This window comes from Grammomys surdaster, unplaced genomic scaffold (assembly GCF_004785775.1).
Source record: "Grammomys surdaster isolate TR1022 unplaced genomic scaffold, NIH_TR_1.0 125979, whole genome shotgun sequence".
Taxonomy (NCBI): Eukaryota; Metazoa; Chordata; class Mammalia; order Rodentia; family Muridae; genus Grammomys; species Grammomys surdaster.
In genome coordinates, this window is record NW_021620795.1 from 16897 (window position 1) to 33776 (window position 16880).

The 16880-nt window shown below is 44.9% G+C and overlaps 1 protein-coding gene across 1 annotated transcript in view; it reads right to left on the reverse strand.

The window, feature by feature from the left end:
- Window positions 1-10186: 10186 nt before the first annotated feature.
- The window catches only part of LOC114609702 (DNA-directed RNA polymerase III subunit RPC1), a 38221-nt gene continuing 31527 nt past the window's right edge, over window positions 10187-16880 (reverse strand). Inside the window, exons 26-31 of the mRNA XM_028754104.1 lie at window positions 16671-16763; window positions 15259-15423; window positions 14552-14716; window positions 14214-14345; window positions 12267-12399; window positions 10187-10712 (exon numbers count right to left, since the gene is read on the reverse strand). Coding sequence (XP_028609937.1) covers window positions 10564-10712; window positions 12267-12399; window positions 14214-14345; window positions 14552-14716; window positions 15259-15423; window positions 16671-16763 — 837 coding nt within the window. The 3' untranslated portion in view covers window positions 10187-10563. The remainder of the gene's footprint in view (window positions 10713-12266; window positions 12400-14213; window positions 14346-14551; window positions 14717-15258; window positions 15424-16670; window positions 16764-16880) is intronic.

Genomic DNA, 16880 nt, shown 5'->3' on the forward strand with positions numbered 1-16880 from the left:
CCATTTTTCAACGTAGAGACTGACAAGAAGCTCAGTGTTCCCCTCTAGCCAGAACATTCATACACTCATGCATGAAGCAACACACACACAAATTGAGCAGAAAGCAACCTCATGTGAGATGAGCATGGGAGTTCAGACTAAATACACAAACACTGTCCATCCCTGGGGAAATCTACTGTTCAGTATACCGTGCCTGGCCAGACTATATAGAGGTGATTTGAGAACTGTGTTTTCTGAATCCCCAAGCCTCAACTCCTGAATCTCCTTAAAAGTCTTCTCTTCATAAATAATCATGGAGTCACATCTAGACTTGAATCTCAGGAAGGCAGAACTTTCCTGGACACTCAGAGAAAACAGGGCTGAAGAGTTGCTACCCAGGCTTCTATAAATGTGAAGCAAGCATTAGGCAAAGAGAACTCCTTGGGTTGAAGGAAGAGAGAAGGCCACAGGACATGTAAATAGACAGTGAGAAGCACTTATTTCACAGTTGCACTAGGCTCTTCTAGCAAGCAGATTCCCACCAGTGATGTTCCATGACACGTCATGCAAATGACTCACAGTACTCAGAACTAATTCAATGCTCTAAGCATAGTGCCCCATGTACCAGGAGGGCATGTACACGTTATTCACCCATTTCCCTTGATGGACTGCAACTTCAAGCAGAGCAAAAGGATATGCTTGCCAATAATTCAGTTTCTTACAAGAAGCTAACTTCCCAGAATATCTGTACATAGATAGGGAAATGAATAATCACATTAATGTGCTGGGTGGCTGGTTGGGAGTGTGGATTACAAAGGTGATGGGTGAAAGCAGACGTGGGTCAATGAGCAGACAGAAGTCCAATGGGAAATGGTGGGAGACAATAGTGGGAGACATTAGTTGTACCCAGATGGCTCTCCATACCTTTTGGTGCTGGGTCTGTACGTCATTGGCCTCTTCCTGTTGCTTCCTGTATTTTCACTTCAATTCCTCCAAGTGCTGCTATAGTAGTGCACAATCCCCCTGTATTTTCTGGTTCTCCTCCTTCAAAATTTCAGTGTAGTTTTTCACATGATTCAACTCAGGAAGCAGCTGTGCAGGTTTCTGGAAACAACCTCTGCATAGAAAGCCCCTGCCAGTCTCCTCCTGCCAACCCTACTTCACGGTTCCAGTAACTTCAACAGGACCCAGGTTCCTAAGAAGACCTAGGAAGGAGACCAATACAGCCATGACAGTTACACTCAGAAGACCCAAAGCAAATTGAACAGCAAAATCAGAAAAAAAAAAAAACAAATGAATCCTGGACTTCCCAATACCAATAGAGATCCAAGTCCCTTGATAAAAAGAAAATTTCATCCTTTGTTGGATCTCCAAGGTCATGGGAAAACATCAAAAAGTAGGGGTTAAATAACCTCAAGGTAGGTGAGGGAACTAAGGGGAGGACATTGTTTGCAAGTGTTCTATAGCAATTAGCTCTGTAAAAACATGTCTAAGACCCAGAGGTCCAGGGCTGCATGAAATTATTGTAATTCCAATGAATAAAAGTTACCAAGTAACAAGGACTAGATATTTACTAACCTTAAACAGTATATCAGCATGTTTACCTAGATATTGTATGTTTAATGAACTAGTAATAAGAATAGGACAATCTTCTGCAGCCCATAGGCATTTTGTAAAAGTAACCTCCACAGACAACAGCATATGAATAATAACATATTCATAATTAGTTACTTATGCACCACACCATTTTATAGAAAGATTAAAGCCTTGCAGTCTGGACATCCGAACATGATCATGAAGCTAGCTCAAACCTTTTACTGGGGGTGAGGGGGATACATCCTTCATTGAAGCAACATGCTGGATTAAGATAGAGCACATCCTGCTGGAGCAGCATTTCTCCAGTTGTGTGACTGAGAAAAACGGCCCCTGCACAGGCTTTGACAGTAAACAGGAAGCTGTATGTCCTTAGGACCAGAACTGAGAAACCACAACCTAGTTCTCTTTGGGAGTTTGTTACAGACCATTCCCATTGAAGGTTCTGATCATCCCTGCAACAGAGCTATCAGCCTGGGTTCATCCTGGAAATTTCTTTAACTATATAATCCATAGAACCCTTTTCACAGAAATGGGTAAACACGGCAGAGGGCAGTGTTACGGAGTGGATTCTGTTCTGTAAAGGGGATGTTGGGAATAGTCAAGCATGGAGGTGCCCACGTTGAGATTCCATCAAATGGGAGACAGAAGCAGGAAAATCTCACAAAACACCCTTCAAGACATACTAGAGAGCACAAAGTAGTCACAACAGTTCAGTCATACAGAGGATCAAAAATATAGTTTCCTAAACAGAAGGTAATATTGATTGGACCAGTAAAATTCATAGTTTTTTTTTTCTGGCAGTGGCTCTAAGACTTGCTGATGAGCAGAAGCCCATAAAACACAGATCTCAGGTACAGTGGACCCAGGTGGCTCCACATTCTCCTTCTACCCTGGGCTCCTACCTCTTCTGGAGTGATATGTTAAAGATTTTCTGTAAAATCCTTGTCTTGGATACCCAGCTCCTCCTGCTTGCATCTCTTCTGCAGCAATAACTCCATTTTTTCCCTATCCTGTTCATTAGAAGACAGTGTTCTTAGAGGATAGGTGGTATATAGGCATGCACAAATATACATACAATACCAGCCACCTATACAGGATCCCAAGAACTTGCAGGTAAGCCCAACAATCCCGAAGTTTCTACAGTATCCTTCTGAAGAGATAAGACATCATGTTTCAAGGTATGGATTTACAAGAAAAAACCACGTCTCCTCTAGCCAATGCACACAGGCATGATGTGCAACACTGCCAATAGACTTCATGCTAGATGAGCATGGGAGTTCATACTAAGTACACCAGGCTTTTAGAAGAGGTTTAGAACTCTGGTACGCATCACTTGGAAAGTAAAACTATATGGAAAGCTTTGCTTTCCAAACTATGTTGAGATGGCTATAGAACTGTTCCTCCTGAATCCCCACATGTCAACCCTCATTTCAAGTCTTTCAAGTTGTTCCAACAACCCTGTCCATATAGTCAGCACCAGACTATAAGCTCAAGGAAAAAAGAACTTTCCAGAATCACAAATAACAGGGCTGACAAGTTGTTACTTAGAGTTCTATCAGTGTGAATCAATAACTGAGCAATGGGAAGAGACTTGTGTTGGTCACAGAATAAAAGAGAAGGCCAAATGCCACCTCATAGCTACTTCTCTAAGAAGTACTCATTTGATCACTATTTCTAAGGGCTTAAGATAACCAAAATATTTGAGCCTACTTCCCTGTCCTAACCCAAAGTCACTTTCATGTCTGAAGCCTACTTCTTTGTTCTAGCCTAAGATTTAGACTCCTGCCTGAAATTACTTCTTTGTTGTAACCCTAATGTCAGATTCCTGCCTGAAGCCCACTTCCTTATCCTTGGCCAATGTCATATTCCTGCCACACAGCTCAGTTTCCTGTCCTTGGCCAATGTTAGAATCCTGCCAAGCAGCCCCAAAAGCTCTCTGCCTCTTCTCTTTTCATAATCAAGACTGAGCCTGTCTTAAGTAATCCTGATAAGAATGCCTTCCTTACCCATCATAGAATATGCATTATCAAAAGCAATGCACTTCTGTCTTAGGTTGGTAAGGCTCTGTGCAGAATCTTACCCATCCTTGTCAGCCTTTTAAATTAATAACTCTGAGGCGTCCATTTTCAGGTTCAAGCCATGTACTTTGACTGCCAACATGTTGATGTTGTTAAAGACAAGCTTTAACATGATGGGCAGGAATAAAAGTATTCCCAGGACAAAAAGGGGGTGGTATGATCAAGCTATATATGCTATTCTTGAAATTTGACCAAAATAGAAATACTGACCTCAGGCCACGGGTAATTTTATCAGCATTATCTGCCACATCAATGATCAGCAGAGCACCATTCTTTAAGTTCATAATATCACTGTGCAAAGTTAAAACATCCAGAGGTGTTAGAATTATGGGAGTGATCACGGAACTTTATTGCCTTCCTTGTCCTTTGGCTATTTGTGTTTATTGTCTTTCTTGTTTCTTGTCTATTTGCATCTATTGTGTTGCTAGTTCCTTAACCTAGAACTGACCTTAATACTTGCATGTAATTAAAATGGTATAAAAGCAAAAAGGAAGAGGGGGGATGGGATAGGGGGTTTCTCAGGGTGGGGGGGGGGAAGGGGATGACATCTGAAATGTAAAATATCCAATAAAAATAAAATAAAATTCCACACTGAAATGGAAAAAAAAGAAAAAAACTACTCATTTGACATATGCACGGGGTTCTTCTCACTTCAAGATGCTTCCCATTTGTGATTTCATATGACTCCTGCCATGCAGATGAGTTACAGGATCCAGATATCCCTCAAAGCTCTAGACATACCACATAAACTTACCATGACAACATGTACATGTATGACATGTTATTTGCCTATCTCCCTCACAGGACTGCAGTTTCAAATAGACCAGCAGGGTACACTGCATATGACTCAGTTTCTTGCAAGACACTAACTTCTCAGATTACTTGTGCATAGTCAGGGAAATGAACAGTCACATTAATGTGGGGTGTGGCTGGTTGGGAGTGTGGGTTAGAAAGATAGGTGGAAGTAGCAGACGGCCCAAAGGGCAAATGATAAGGGACACTAGCTTGAGCTAGCTGGCTGTACCTACCTGCTGCTGCTGAGTCTGGTGGTTGCCTGTATCCTGCTGTTGATTTTTAGAAGTCATTTTCATGTCCCCCAAATGCTGTTGCACTAGGACACATTGCTCCTGGATTTTCTCATTCTCCTGCCTCGACATGCCCAATTTGTTCTTCAACTGAGCCTGCTCCATCAGGAGCTGGTCATGCAGGTTGCTGGAAACACAGTTGCATAGTCAGATTTTGCAGTCTCCTCCTGCCATTCCTACTTCCAGATCCCATTAACCCTACCACATCCCAGGTTCCCATAAAGATCTAGGAAAGAGTCCAATACAGCCATGACAGCTGCACTCTGAAGATCAAAAACAGAGAAAAGCCACATCAGGAAAGAAAGTAATTCTGAAGACCCCAACACCAATAGAGAACCCTGTCACTCCAAAGAAAGAGGATTCTCTACCTATCTTCGATTGTACAAGATATTGGGGAACAACAAAATTAGGGGGTAAATGTCCTCAATGTAGGACAGAGGAGACAAGGAGAGGGCATTCTTTACAGGTGTTCCTTAACAGTTCTGTAAAACCCTACTGACCCACAGAGGACCACGGTTGCCTGAAAACCATCTCCTGGTATGAATCACTTTTCTGTCTAAAGGCTCCTGTGCATGGCAGGACAATGCTGGGAGGGATGACAATCTCTTAGTTAGCTAAAGTGATTCCAAAGGGGCCAAGTCATGCTGATGACTAAGAGGCAAAACAGAAACAGAGCATGGGATTCTACACAGCAGAAACAAAGAAAGATAGAAATGGCCATTCTACTCTGTCAGTAGTGCCTGCCAGGCACTTACTGATAAAAGCCAGTCTCCTTCCCGAGCATCTTGAAGTTTTCAGAGGCCTCAGTGTTCTTACTCTTCAAGATCTGCAGTTCTGACATGGTGTGCTTATGCTCCAAATATAATTTCTCACAATATTTATCTGGCTGGTGGGAGGGCCTGGTTCCATGGGGATAGAATCCCAGGAACACAGGCCTATAGGAACACTCAGGCTGTTCCCAGAACTACCACAGCCTGCCAATGCCACATTATGAACCTATTTAATGGGAAATCCTGGTGCTGTGTAACCTTGGTATCCTGGCCCTGGTCTGGTAGAGCCTAGCTGTCCAGGAAAAGAGTACTCTGGATGCATGAACTCATTGAGTAGGCCTGGATGGGCAATCTAATTCAGAATAGTCTTAGGAGTCTATGACCCAAGTCTTGCCCCACCAGAAACCTGTGTGACTTCATTTCTCCTGTTTTCACAACAAGAATTCTAGATCCTGGGTAACAATTACTGTAGAGGTAGACATTGTATACAATTCTCAGTTGAGAACCCTCTTCAGGAGAGCTTTATAAACTACTGGAGAGATTCAAATACAATGAAAATGTGACGACATAGGTCAGGAGTAGTGCTGTTTAAAGAGGGGCTACCAGACCTCAGCACTGTCACCACCTTGAAAGTGTGAGACAGACAAATCCTCAGGCCAAGAAGCAGACCCTTGGATTCCAAAGACTGGAGAGACACAAACTCATGCAAACATGTAGTTGTGTGTGCAGGTGCTCGCATGTTTGAACATACGCACACGGGGGGCAGGATGAGAAGGAGACAGTCACTGACAGAAGAGAGAGTACAGTGGGATGCAGAAGAAATTTGTGCACTATTGTCTCAGAGTATAAGGCAAAAGGCCAGAGAAGAACAGTGAAGACCCAAGGCCTTGTAGACAAGCACTCACGGGAAAATGTAGGACCAGGCTCTTCCAGATGCTACCAGGAGCTTTCAACTTTCAATCTCCTGCCAAGCATCTAGAAGACTTACCACAAACAGCTAAAAGTCTCACATAATCCATCACCTGTCAAGGCCTTTCCAAATATGAGCTCAGAACTCACTCTCAAATACGCCAATAACTGAGTTCTGTTACTCAGACCACAGGCTCTGGTTTTCATTTGGAGGAAGCTGAAGAGACCATTTCCCATCTCACTCCTGCCCAAGCTTCAAGTTCTGCCTCTCCTCTCAGAAGCATTTAAAGACATGAGGTTGGATACAGGAACATCTTGGAGGGGCAGAATTCTAGAAACCAAGGTCTAAAAGGGGAAGATGAAGGAGACATTGCAGACTCAAGAGTTCCAGCACCACTGAGTCTGAGACAATGAATACCTATTCTCCAAAGAGCCTTCCAGCATGAGGTTCAGGTGATCTTGCAATTTATTCCTCAGTGGTAAGCTTCTGAAGCTGTGTGGTCAGCCTCTCCACTTCCTACTTCACCTGCTTCTTGGTGAGTGGGAGATGATGGCTGTCTGCCAACCTCTGTAGGCAGAAGACTACAAGTGAACTTGCAAAGTGAGAAGGCATAGAAGATGGACAGACCAGCCTAAGACTTAAAGAGAAAGAGAACATGCATTCAAATCAGAGATATCCCAAAGATTTTGGCCCAGGCTTGAGATGCCTCCTGTGTGGACCTCAGCTCTCCTTTCACTCTGTAGAGAAGACAAAGTATCAAACCATCCAGGTGTTTCCTCTGCCTCGCTACACATGCTTATGATGACCACACAGAAGGCCTCTCAGAGCTTATTAACAACTGCACAGGAGCACGTTGACTTTAGAGCCCTCAAGCCTGTGGTTTCTGAAGCCAGGAAAAAAAATGGCACAGTCCAAGAGCAATTAGGTGCTGTGGAGATGCCCAGATCTTCTACATTGTTCTCTAGGCAAATGACTATGGATTAGAAAGTCATGCAGAAGCAGAACAGGGTCAACAGACTGATCAATTCACCCCACTGGAAGATCAACCTGCCCCTCCCTGAGCTGGTAATATGATCTCTCTGTCTTGGTCCACTGCCTCTGACACTTGTTTAGCTTTACTAGAGAAATAAATGCCTGTCATCCAAAAGAGCTGATTCAGAAACCTAAGAGGCCTCTCTGTGAGAGGTTGTCAGAGTTCTCATAACGGAAGGTCACATGGGCAGAAGCACATTTCTCTCCCAGCTACTACTGTCAGGAATCCACGGTGCCTAAATCCCCACTAGGAGAAAACTTCAGTGATGTCCTGCCCTAAAGTGGGAAACAGAGTCTGTCCCTTACCCTGATGGACTCCTTTTCCCCATGATGTACCCAATTCCCTGTAAGAGTAAAAGCTGTGAGCTCACAGTAGGACACCTTGGTCTTACAGGTCCTGGCTTTGGACTGGACAAACTGATGTTTTGGACTCCTTTATTTTCAGGAGTTAGGATAAGCACCAAAGTCTATTTGCGACCCAGGCTGCAGATCCAGTGTGACATTACTTGAACCCACTTCAAGCCCGCCTCCTCCAGAAGCTCAGCACCCCCTTTCCAGGACCACTTGTTTCTTTCACTGAATTCTCTAAGAGCAGTATCTTTTGCCGCAACACTGGTGACATCACAGAAGATGCCATGGGCTCTCCAGGATACAGTAGAATGCCCAGAGAAGGGACTGCTGATGCCATGGCCTTTGCTCACTACTAACTGTCTCTCTGAACTGCCCAGAAGCTGAGGTGCCCTTCAGATCAGTTCCAAGTGAGCATCTCCTGGACCAGGAGAAGCCACTGAGTGGATCCTCCTGTCAAACCAAAGACGTGGCCTAGGCTTGACTGGAAACTCTTCCAGTGTAGGGAACTGAGTGTTTATTTTTCAAACCCTGCCCAGGAATATCTGATTCCTTCCTCAAAATACCCCTATTCATCAATATCAGCAGCAGTACTGAGAAATAACACCCGGATGGATGTGGAAGAGGAAGATCACACACCTCATCATGTACAGGAGCTTGAAAACACATCCAGGAAGGGACTGCAGGCTGGTTGCAAAGTGGGATGTGGATTAGGGGAAACAAGCATAGGAGCCATGTGCTTAGCCTTTGAAATTGCCCCAAGATGTCTTAGCAGATAGAGAAGGCAGCCATCAGGGTGCTGACTACAGTGTGATCAACGGTTGGCAGAGGAACTGAAATAGTGGAGCCACCAAGAGAAAAGCCGCTACACTGAATGTGGTGCTCTCCTCTCTGCACCCAAGGTACCAAAGCAGGATTGGTGACAGGTCTCTGTGAGTCACATAGTGAGAAATGCAATGGGTTTGGGGGCTAGTAAGAAGACAATAGATACAGATGTACTTCAGCTGACAGAGTGACTGTCTGGCACGTAGGAAGCCCAGGGCTGACTAGTGCTGTCCTTGGTAGCCACATTTGTAGCCCTTATGATGTAGAAGCAGCATGATCTAGGCTCAAGGTTAACCTGCAATGCCTGGTTGAAGACATCTTGGGATACATGAAAACCTGTCTCAATCATACAAAAATACTCTACCTCCAAGGCCTCACCTACTAATCTTTTTCTATTGAAATGAACTTGGGGGAAGGAATTAGGAACCTGGAAGGGAAAGGGATTCCACAAAAAGACCAACAGAGTCAACTAACCTAGAACCTTGGGGACTTCCAGTGACTGAGTCACCAACCAAGGAGCATACATTGACTGGATCTAAGTCTGTCCTTCAACCCCAAAAGTACCAGATGTGCTGCTTGGTCTTCATGTGGGACCCCCCCACAACTGGAGTGGGGGATTATTCTGATTCTGTTGCTAGCTATGGATTCTTAGACTGCAGTGTCTGGCCTCAGTCAGAGATGTGCCTAGTCTTGCAGTGGCTTGAGGTGCCAGTGTAAGTTGGTACACAGGAAGGACTTTCCTCTACTCAAAGACAAAACAAGGCAGAGGTCTGTGATTGTAATAGAAAGTGATTAAGTAAATTTGGAAAAAAAGTTAAAAGTTAGCATTCTCTCTACCACTCCTTTATTTTGGTAAGATGGAGAGGAAGTGGAAGTGATCTTTCAATTCTTGTCTTTCCTTAGGTCCATGTTGAGACCAAATGAAAGTTGTTATGACCACCTGGACTACTGAGTAGTATCCACTGCTGCTAGCACAGTAGTGTGTCTATGACAAACTCTGCCTTCCAGTGTCATGTCATGAGGTCAACAACAGACCCTTCAAGGGTCAAGACAGAAGCCATCAGGGACACTGCACTTCCTCGGTCAGAGATTAAATCAAGCTGATCCACTGGAAACTAGTGGGCTATTTAACCACACCTGAAACCCCCACCTCAACCCCTCAGAGATCAGAACAGGGTGGCGCTCAAGTATCTGCAAAAGTGATGAATACCTTTGGTATACTCATGGACCTAGATTTGTTAATATTCTGGGTAAAGACAAACAACTACTGCTCTCAAGAGAATTCAGAGGAACCACTCCTCCTCTTGTTAATGATGTTCCCCAGTCTTTACTTGGGAGCCACAGGCTACAGTCCTCGAAAGTGACTTACTTATTACAAAACTCGGTTTGCCTCTCATTTTCTTCTAAGGCATTTATATTCGCATAAACAGTTGCCTGACCAGGGCCTAGCCATCCCACACTGCACCTCACACTGGTATGTGTCTTACCAGTATGCTTTGAAGCTGTTGTTCTTGCTTCAACAGCCCCTGTCTCAAAGTAGAATAACAACAAACACTTAATATCTCTCGGAACGAATAAATAAAGGTAATGTATTTACATTAGTACATCAGTGGAAAATCTGGCATAACTGAGCAATGGGAAACCAGGACTGTGTCCTAGCCTCTGTGGGTCTAGGCCTGGCTCACATGCAAGTGTGAGCACACCTTCAGATCCTCTGTAGAAACAGTGAGGTGGCATGGGTTGTGACCAGGCTGAGCAGCAATATTGAGGCCCCTCAGTGAAGAGAATCCCAGTTCCCCATCCAAGGAGCTCCTGCTGAGGGCATGGGTTTTGTCTGACTATGGTTTACAGACATCTGTCCTAGTTAATACAAAGTTCTTCCATTCAGCAGCACATAGGACAAGGAGCCGAGGTCAGAAATGGTGACCTCTTGCCATAAACTATGTGACAAGAGGGATGTGGAACTCGTGTGTGTCAAAGATCAGGGGCCTCCTGGGTGGCTTTGGGTCCCTGTTGGCTTTGTGTAACAACTTGAAGAGACCAGTTCCGATGTTCATTGGGATTCCCATGATGATGCACTCAGACACACCTGGAACCAAACAGAACCTTGGTTAGAGAAAGGATTCACAGAGTGGAGAAAATATTAAGACTGTAAACTTGAGATCTGAGGCCCAGCTCTACCATATATCACCTGCCTATATGTTGCTCATTGTTTTCCTTCCCATCTAAGGGCAAAGGCTGAGGATCCCTGTCTCTGGAAGGATAGTGCCTGCCACAATCTAGTAGGTACTGTAAACCAATTCAGCTCAGCTATTTCTGAAACATGAGTCAAAAAGCAGAAGATAGTCTTTGGGAAACAGCTAGACAGTAGGAAGCCTGCACATGATCAGATGATGAGTGCCTGAAGAAAGGATGACAACAGTTGGAAGTGCAGGGCCCTGGGTAACCAGTGCCCATATCAGAACACTGAGAAGGCTTCCAATGACTTCGAGAAGGGATGGGTGCAAAATTCCTCTCTTGGCTTCAAATCTTTCTTTCTTTTCCTTTTTTTGTTTGTTTGTTTTTCAAGGCAGAGTTTCTCTGCTTAGTCCTGGAATCCCTGAAACTCACTCTGTAGACCAGCCTGGCCTCAAACTCAAGAGATCTGCCTGCTTCTGCCTTCACAGTTCTTGAGATTATAGGTGTGTAACACCACTGGGCAGTTTTAGTAAGTTTTAAAAGCTCTAAGTATAGGCTCTGTGCATGTCTCTGATTCTCCAGGAAGCAAGCAAGAAGCAGATGCATTACAGTGCCAAAGACATTATTGATGCCAAAGACAACTACAGAACCAGAGAGGCAAAGAGCCACAACCTAACCCCAATATACATGGAGAGCTACTGTTGGGTTACAGTGCTCCAGTCATAGAGACAGGGGCCATTCCCAAGCAGGATGGGGGACAGAGGGTATACTAAGGCTGCATGGTGTTAGTGATGGTAAGGCATCAGAAAGTGAGTGTGTACAGCTTGAGGAAAGACCCAGTCTCCTATATCAGGTGGGTGCTAGGTCTCAGTCCCAGTATCTCACAGCTAGCCCTACTCTGGCTTGTGCCTGGGCTTCTCCCATGCTAAGCCTCCTCACTTTTCTTTCATTTCCCCTTGGTATTTTAAGACAGGCTCTCACTGCGTAGCCTCGACTAGGTTGAACTCACTGTATAGAACAGGCTGGCATGGAACTCAGAGGTTTCTGGTTCCCTCTGCCTCTTTAGTCTTGGGATTAGAGATGTGCATTATCTGGCCTGGCTTTCCAGTCATCCCCACACCTCCTCCCAATCCTCCGCACCTCCCTCTCTTCCTCTCTCTCCACCTGTGTCTCTCCTCATTTTCTGTGGTACTTGACTTTTGAAATGATGTTCAATGCCTCACCAGGAAGCATGATCACAAGCCATCTCTTCTACTCCTGGTGGTACTTATACTATCCATCACCTGTCATCTCTGGACAACATGTAGCTGTTAGTCAATGGGGTCAAGTACAGCTTCAAGGACTCAGGATCCATATATTTTCTTTTAGAACTCAAAAGCTATCTGCACTGAAAATAGCTCAGATTTTTAGGAGAACAGGGTGCCTCAGCTGGGTTCTATAGACAATAGATCCATTCCAAACCTACCACATACGGAGTCTTTCTGCCCAAAGTAGGCAGCATCAAAGAGATGGTCAGCTGTCTTCTCAAAGGAGGCCAGCATCAACACACTCTCCTTCATCTTGGCCAGGCCAAACCTGGTTATACCCAGGACTTCACCCTGTGTGAAGAGAGATTGTCAGAAGGGAATAAAGCCACTTCCTGAAGTTCTAAACCAAAGCAACAGACAATATCCCAACACTAGAAACACCGAAACCAGCCATGCAGCTATTCGAAGAATTGAATTAGCAATCTGGGTTTTTAAACAATGGGGTTAGGGGTAGAGGTAGCTTCTTTCTTCTTAAAAAGCTAGTACTAGAAGCAATGTAGGTATTTCCAGTTAAGAAAAGGCCTATCATGCATGAGACCGGTGCTGTCAACATCTTAGGACGGGAGAGAGTGCTTCAGGAACTCGTATGTGAGGACTTAAATCTTGGATGGGCACAGGGATTCTTCAATGATATAAACACTGCTAAGGTGTCCATGCTCCTGTAACTGACCCCTCCCTCACCCTGACCTTCTAAGCAGTCATACTGAGATTTGGGTCTTTAAAAAGAGGGACATGAAAACGGAAGGATGAGCTGGGACCAAGAAGGGGATGAGCAGGAGTGAGTCAGTCAGACATGGTAAATGGAGGTGATGCCAACAAAACCACAGCATACACATACACAAAATGGTCATAATAAAATCTCATGGTATACACAATTAATACATGCTAATAAACACGTTTAAAAGCCTGGCGTGGTGGCGCACGCCTTCAATCCCAGCACTCAGGAGGCACAGGCAGGTGGATCTCTAAGGTTCAGGCCAGGACTCATCTATAAAACCAGTCCAGGACAGCCAGAGCTATCCAGAGAAACCACGTCTTGAAAAAACAAAAAGAAAAGAAAAAAAGGCATTTAAAAAATCAAAGGTCAGCCGGGCAGTGGTGGCGCACGCCTTTAATCCCAGCGCTTGGGAGGCAGAGGCAGGCGGATTTCTGAGTTCGAGGCCAGCCTGGTCTACAGAGTGAGTTCCAGGACAGCCAGGGCTACACAGAGAAACCCTGTCTCGAAAACAAAAACAAAAACAAAAACAGAAACAAAAACAAAACAAAAATCAAAGGTCAACATCTTGTGAGGAAGGGTATCCAAGGTTGAACTCTGACCTCCACACATGAAGGACTAACCCCCACATGTACATACAACACATAAACAGAACGAAATCTGTCTGGCAGACACAGTGAACTAGCACATGCATTCAAACAATAGCCGAAGGCACACCTGAGACACCCTCTCCTTTAGGGATGCTTCTGTCCCAGACTCAGGGATATTTATCACGACTCTGCTCCCCACCTCTGGTTCCTAAAAGCCCTCTATTGCAGTAGCAGCTTACCATGAAAAACCCAATGTACCACAGTACGAGGAATCAAACACCCTCAGCAGCTTCCTCCTACACTCCTACTTGAGAACAGGGCAAATCTGTGTGTGTGTGTGTGTGTGTGTGTGTGTGTGTCTGTTGATGGAGTTTAAGCACAAGGCCCATGCATACAAGGCAGACAGTCTATGACTGAGCAACATCTCCAGCTCTACTCTCTGGAAACAGGTAAATAATCTGCACAAGGCATGCTTTAGTGAAAAACACCCCAAGTCACCATGGACAGCCTCGTTTTGGTAATGGCCAGGTTTGCTGTAGAATAAGACTCAGGACATGGAAAAGCCATGTTCAAACACTTCTGTTCCATAAACTACCAGTGTTGAAATTCTGTCCCTGGGAGTTTACCAGAATACCTGGCCTATTCTCACACTTAAGGCCATTTGGTGGTGACACCTTACTTCCTGTCCAGGTCAGTCCTCACACCACTGTATTTTACATGATACAGAAGTTCTCTGGCTCTTTTCACCATACAGTGGATGTCACGATCCCTGACAACCTGGAACCATCCTTCTCTCATACCTTGTAGGTCATCAGGTCAGAGAGCAGCATCACGTGCCTCCTGTCGATGCTCATGCCATGGTTGACCATCGTGTACTGGATCTCGTTGATGATAGTTGTGCGGGCAGCCTCAATGCCCAGGGTTTTTTCCACCTAGGAAAGGCTCGGCGTGAGAAGAGGCAGCCCCTGCAGTGAGCCATCCCACTCCTACTACGTCTGCTGCCCGACAAGCACAAAGCAAGTCCTGCTCTATTTCCCACAACACATTGCTGTACAATTGTTGGGGGAAGAGAGAGTAAATGTCAGGGTCAAGTAACTGTGGTGGGTGCTGGCCAAGGGTCCAAAGGGTATGATAGTACCTCATAGGTGTTGTTAGAAGTGGTTCGGGTGCCTTTCACACCATGGGTGGCCATGACTGCACGCAGGTTGTCACCTTCTACTAGAAGCTTGAACTTCTCCTTCCCACTCTGCTCATCGATATGGATGACAGCTCTTGACACCTCTGGGATGCCCTGTACCACCACCTACATTCAACATAAAATGTTCAAGATACAGCAACCCCTTGGTCCCACCCAAGAACCTCAGAAACAGGGCAGAGGAATGGGCTGATAACCTGACTCATGCCATTCTTGGGCATCCCCATGTCAATGTGTGTAATCCAGGGGGACTATGTACTATCCAGGGGGACTATGTACTGTCCAGGGGTAGGGGAACACTTCAAAGGACTGTGCCCCAATCTACAGTCAGCTTAGAGAAAGGAGACAGAAGACTAAGCAACAGAGCTTCAGTCACAGAATAAAATATAAAAGCAGGCTGACTCAATAAAAGAGTCTCCCCCAAAACCTGACAACCTAAGCTTGATTCTAAGAACCCAAAGGTAGAGAGAGCCAACTACCATAAGCACACCACACACTCCCACACCTCCAAAAATATTTAATAAGAACCAGACTGACCCCTTGGGTATATGACCATGAAGGACTGGGGTGCCATCTTTGGTCTTATAGTGAGTGACCTGGTCTCCAGCTCCACCCCTGGCTGTTCTCCAAGAGAAGATGCTTTGCCTCACCTTGGGTAGATCCTCTTTCAGAAACTGCAGCACATAATACATGGAGCTCTTGCTGTTTTCCCTGGGGGTGACACACACCACAGCCTCCCCATGAACAGCCACATCGCCAGGCTTCACTCGGAGCTTGGATGTGCAGATGGAGTACCGCACTGTCTCAGCATTGACCTGCAGGGTGCCAGGGACATTACCAACAGACATCTTCAGAATTCCAAGACAATGGCCTTCATCCTTAATGGCGTGATGACTCTTTAAGAAGTCTTGGTAGTCAATTTGTGTCATCTCCTCTGCCACAAAGTTTACTCTTATTTTTACTCATGTGTATGTGTGTATCTCTATGAATGTACGTACCTATATGTAGGTACACATGAAGACAAAAAGAGGGGTCAGATCCCATGGAGCTGGAATTACTCAAGGTTTTGAGATAATCTATGTGGGTGTTGGAACAGAATTTTTGCCTCCTGGAAGAGCAGTAAGTACTCTTAACAGTTCAATCTCTCCAAGCCCACAAATATTGCTATATTATGTATTTATGTTCAATACCTGTGCTTTATTCATAAACAGAAGATTCTTTCACTGAAAAAAATGAACATTTTTCTTATTGAACATTCATGTTTAACTCACGGCAACAAACATGACCCATGGAGAAAGTTCTGGAGTGTCTGGACAACAGAAGCCAGGAAGGCTGAAAAGTTTATTGGTTTTGTGCTATACTCCAGAAGCAAATGTATTCTCCATTTTTAACTTTTTTTCCAATCGCTAGATAAAACCAAGGACCTTGTTTATACATAAGAGGCAATTATTCTACTACCATGCTACACTAAGGCTACAAAGCAAGTGTTACCAGAGTCACAAGTTACACAACAAGACAGACTTGACTGCCATGTGGGAACCACAAGAATACGGCACTTGAGAATGGCTTTCAAAATTTTTTCAAGGCTAAGAAACGCTTAACTAGCAGTTGACCTCAGCTGACCCCCACAAAGGCTGTTATCAGTTAACTGTTATCTATCTCCACAAATGCTAGTAAGAGAGGCCAGGTTAACCCACCAACTGAAAACATTGCAAACCAGCCAAGTGCTGAGCTAAGGACCCACAGGGGACGATGACAGAACCGGCCCAGGCTCCTTCCACCGTGCATAAAGATGGGCAGGAATAAGTTATCCTAACACCACGTAATGATAACCAGTAAATGCAGACTGCATCCACACCATGTCAATAGTTTCTTGTGATGGCCATGTCTTGTCTGTATCAGGGTCAACTCAGAAGGATGTGACACTAATGGTGTGACCAACAACAACCACCAGCCAAAAATCTTTACACTGTTTCTCTGGCTGCTCAACTTCTCCCTTCGTTTCTCAGCACCTGTCTCAGGACACACAGGATCACACCCTCACACATTAACTCTGACTCACCTCCAGTCTCAGAAGTCGGATCCGTTCCAGGGAGAGCTTGACAAGAATAAAGCAGTCATCAGGAAGAAACACTTCTTCAATATACTCTGAGATCTGCCATGGCAAAAGAGCAAATCATTACCCCCATTCTCATGGCCACTTCCCCATCTCAACCCTACACAGGCACACACTCTGCATGGCCTCAGCTGCAGGCTACATCCACAGCAGCTG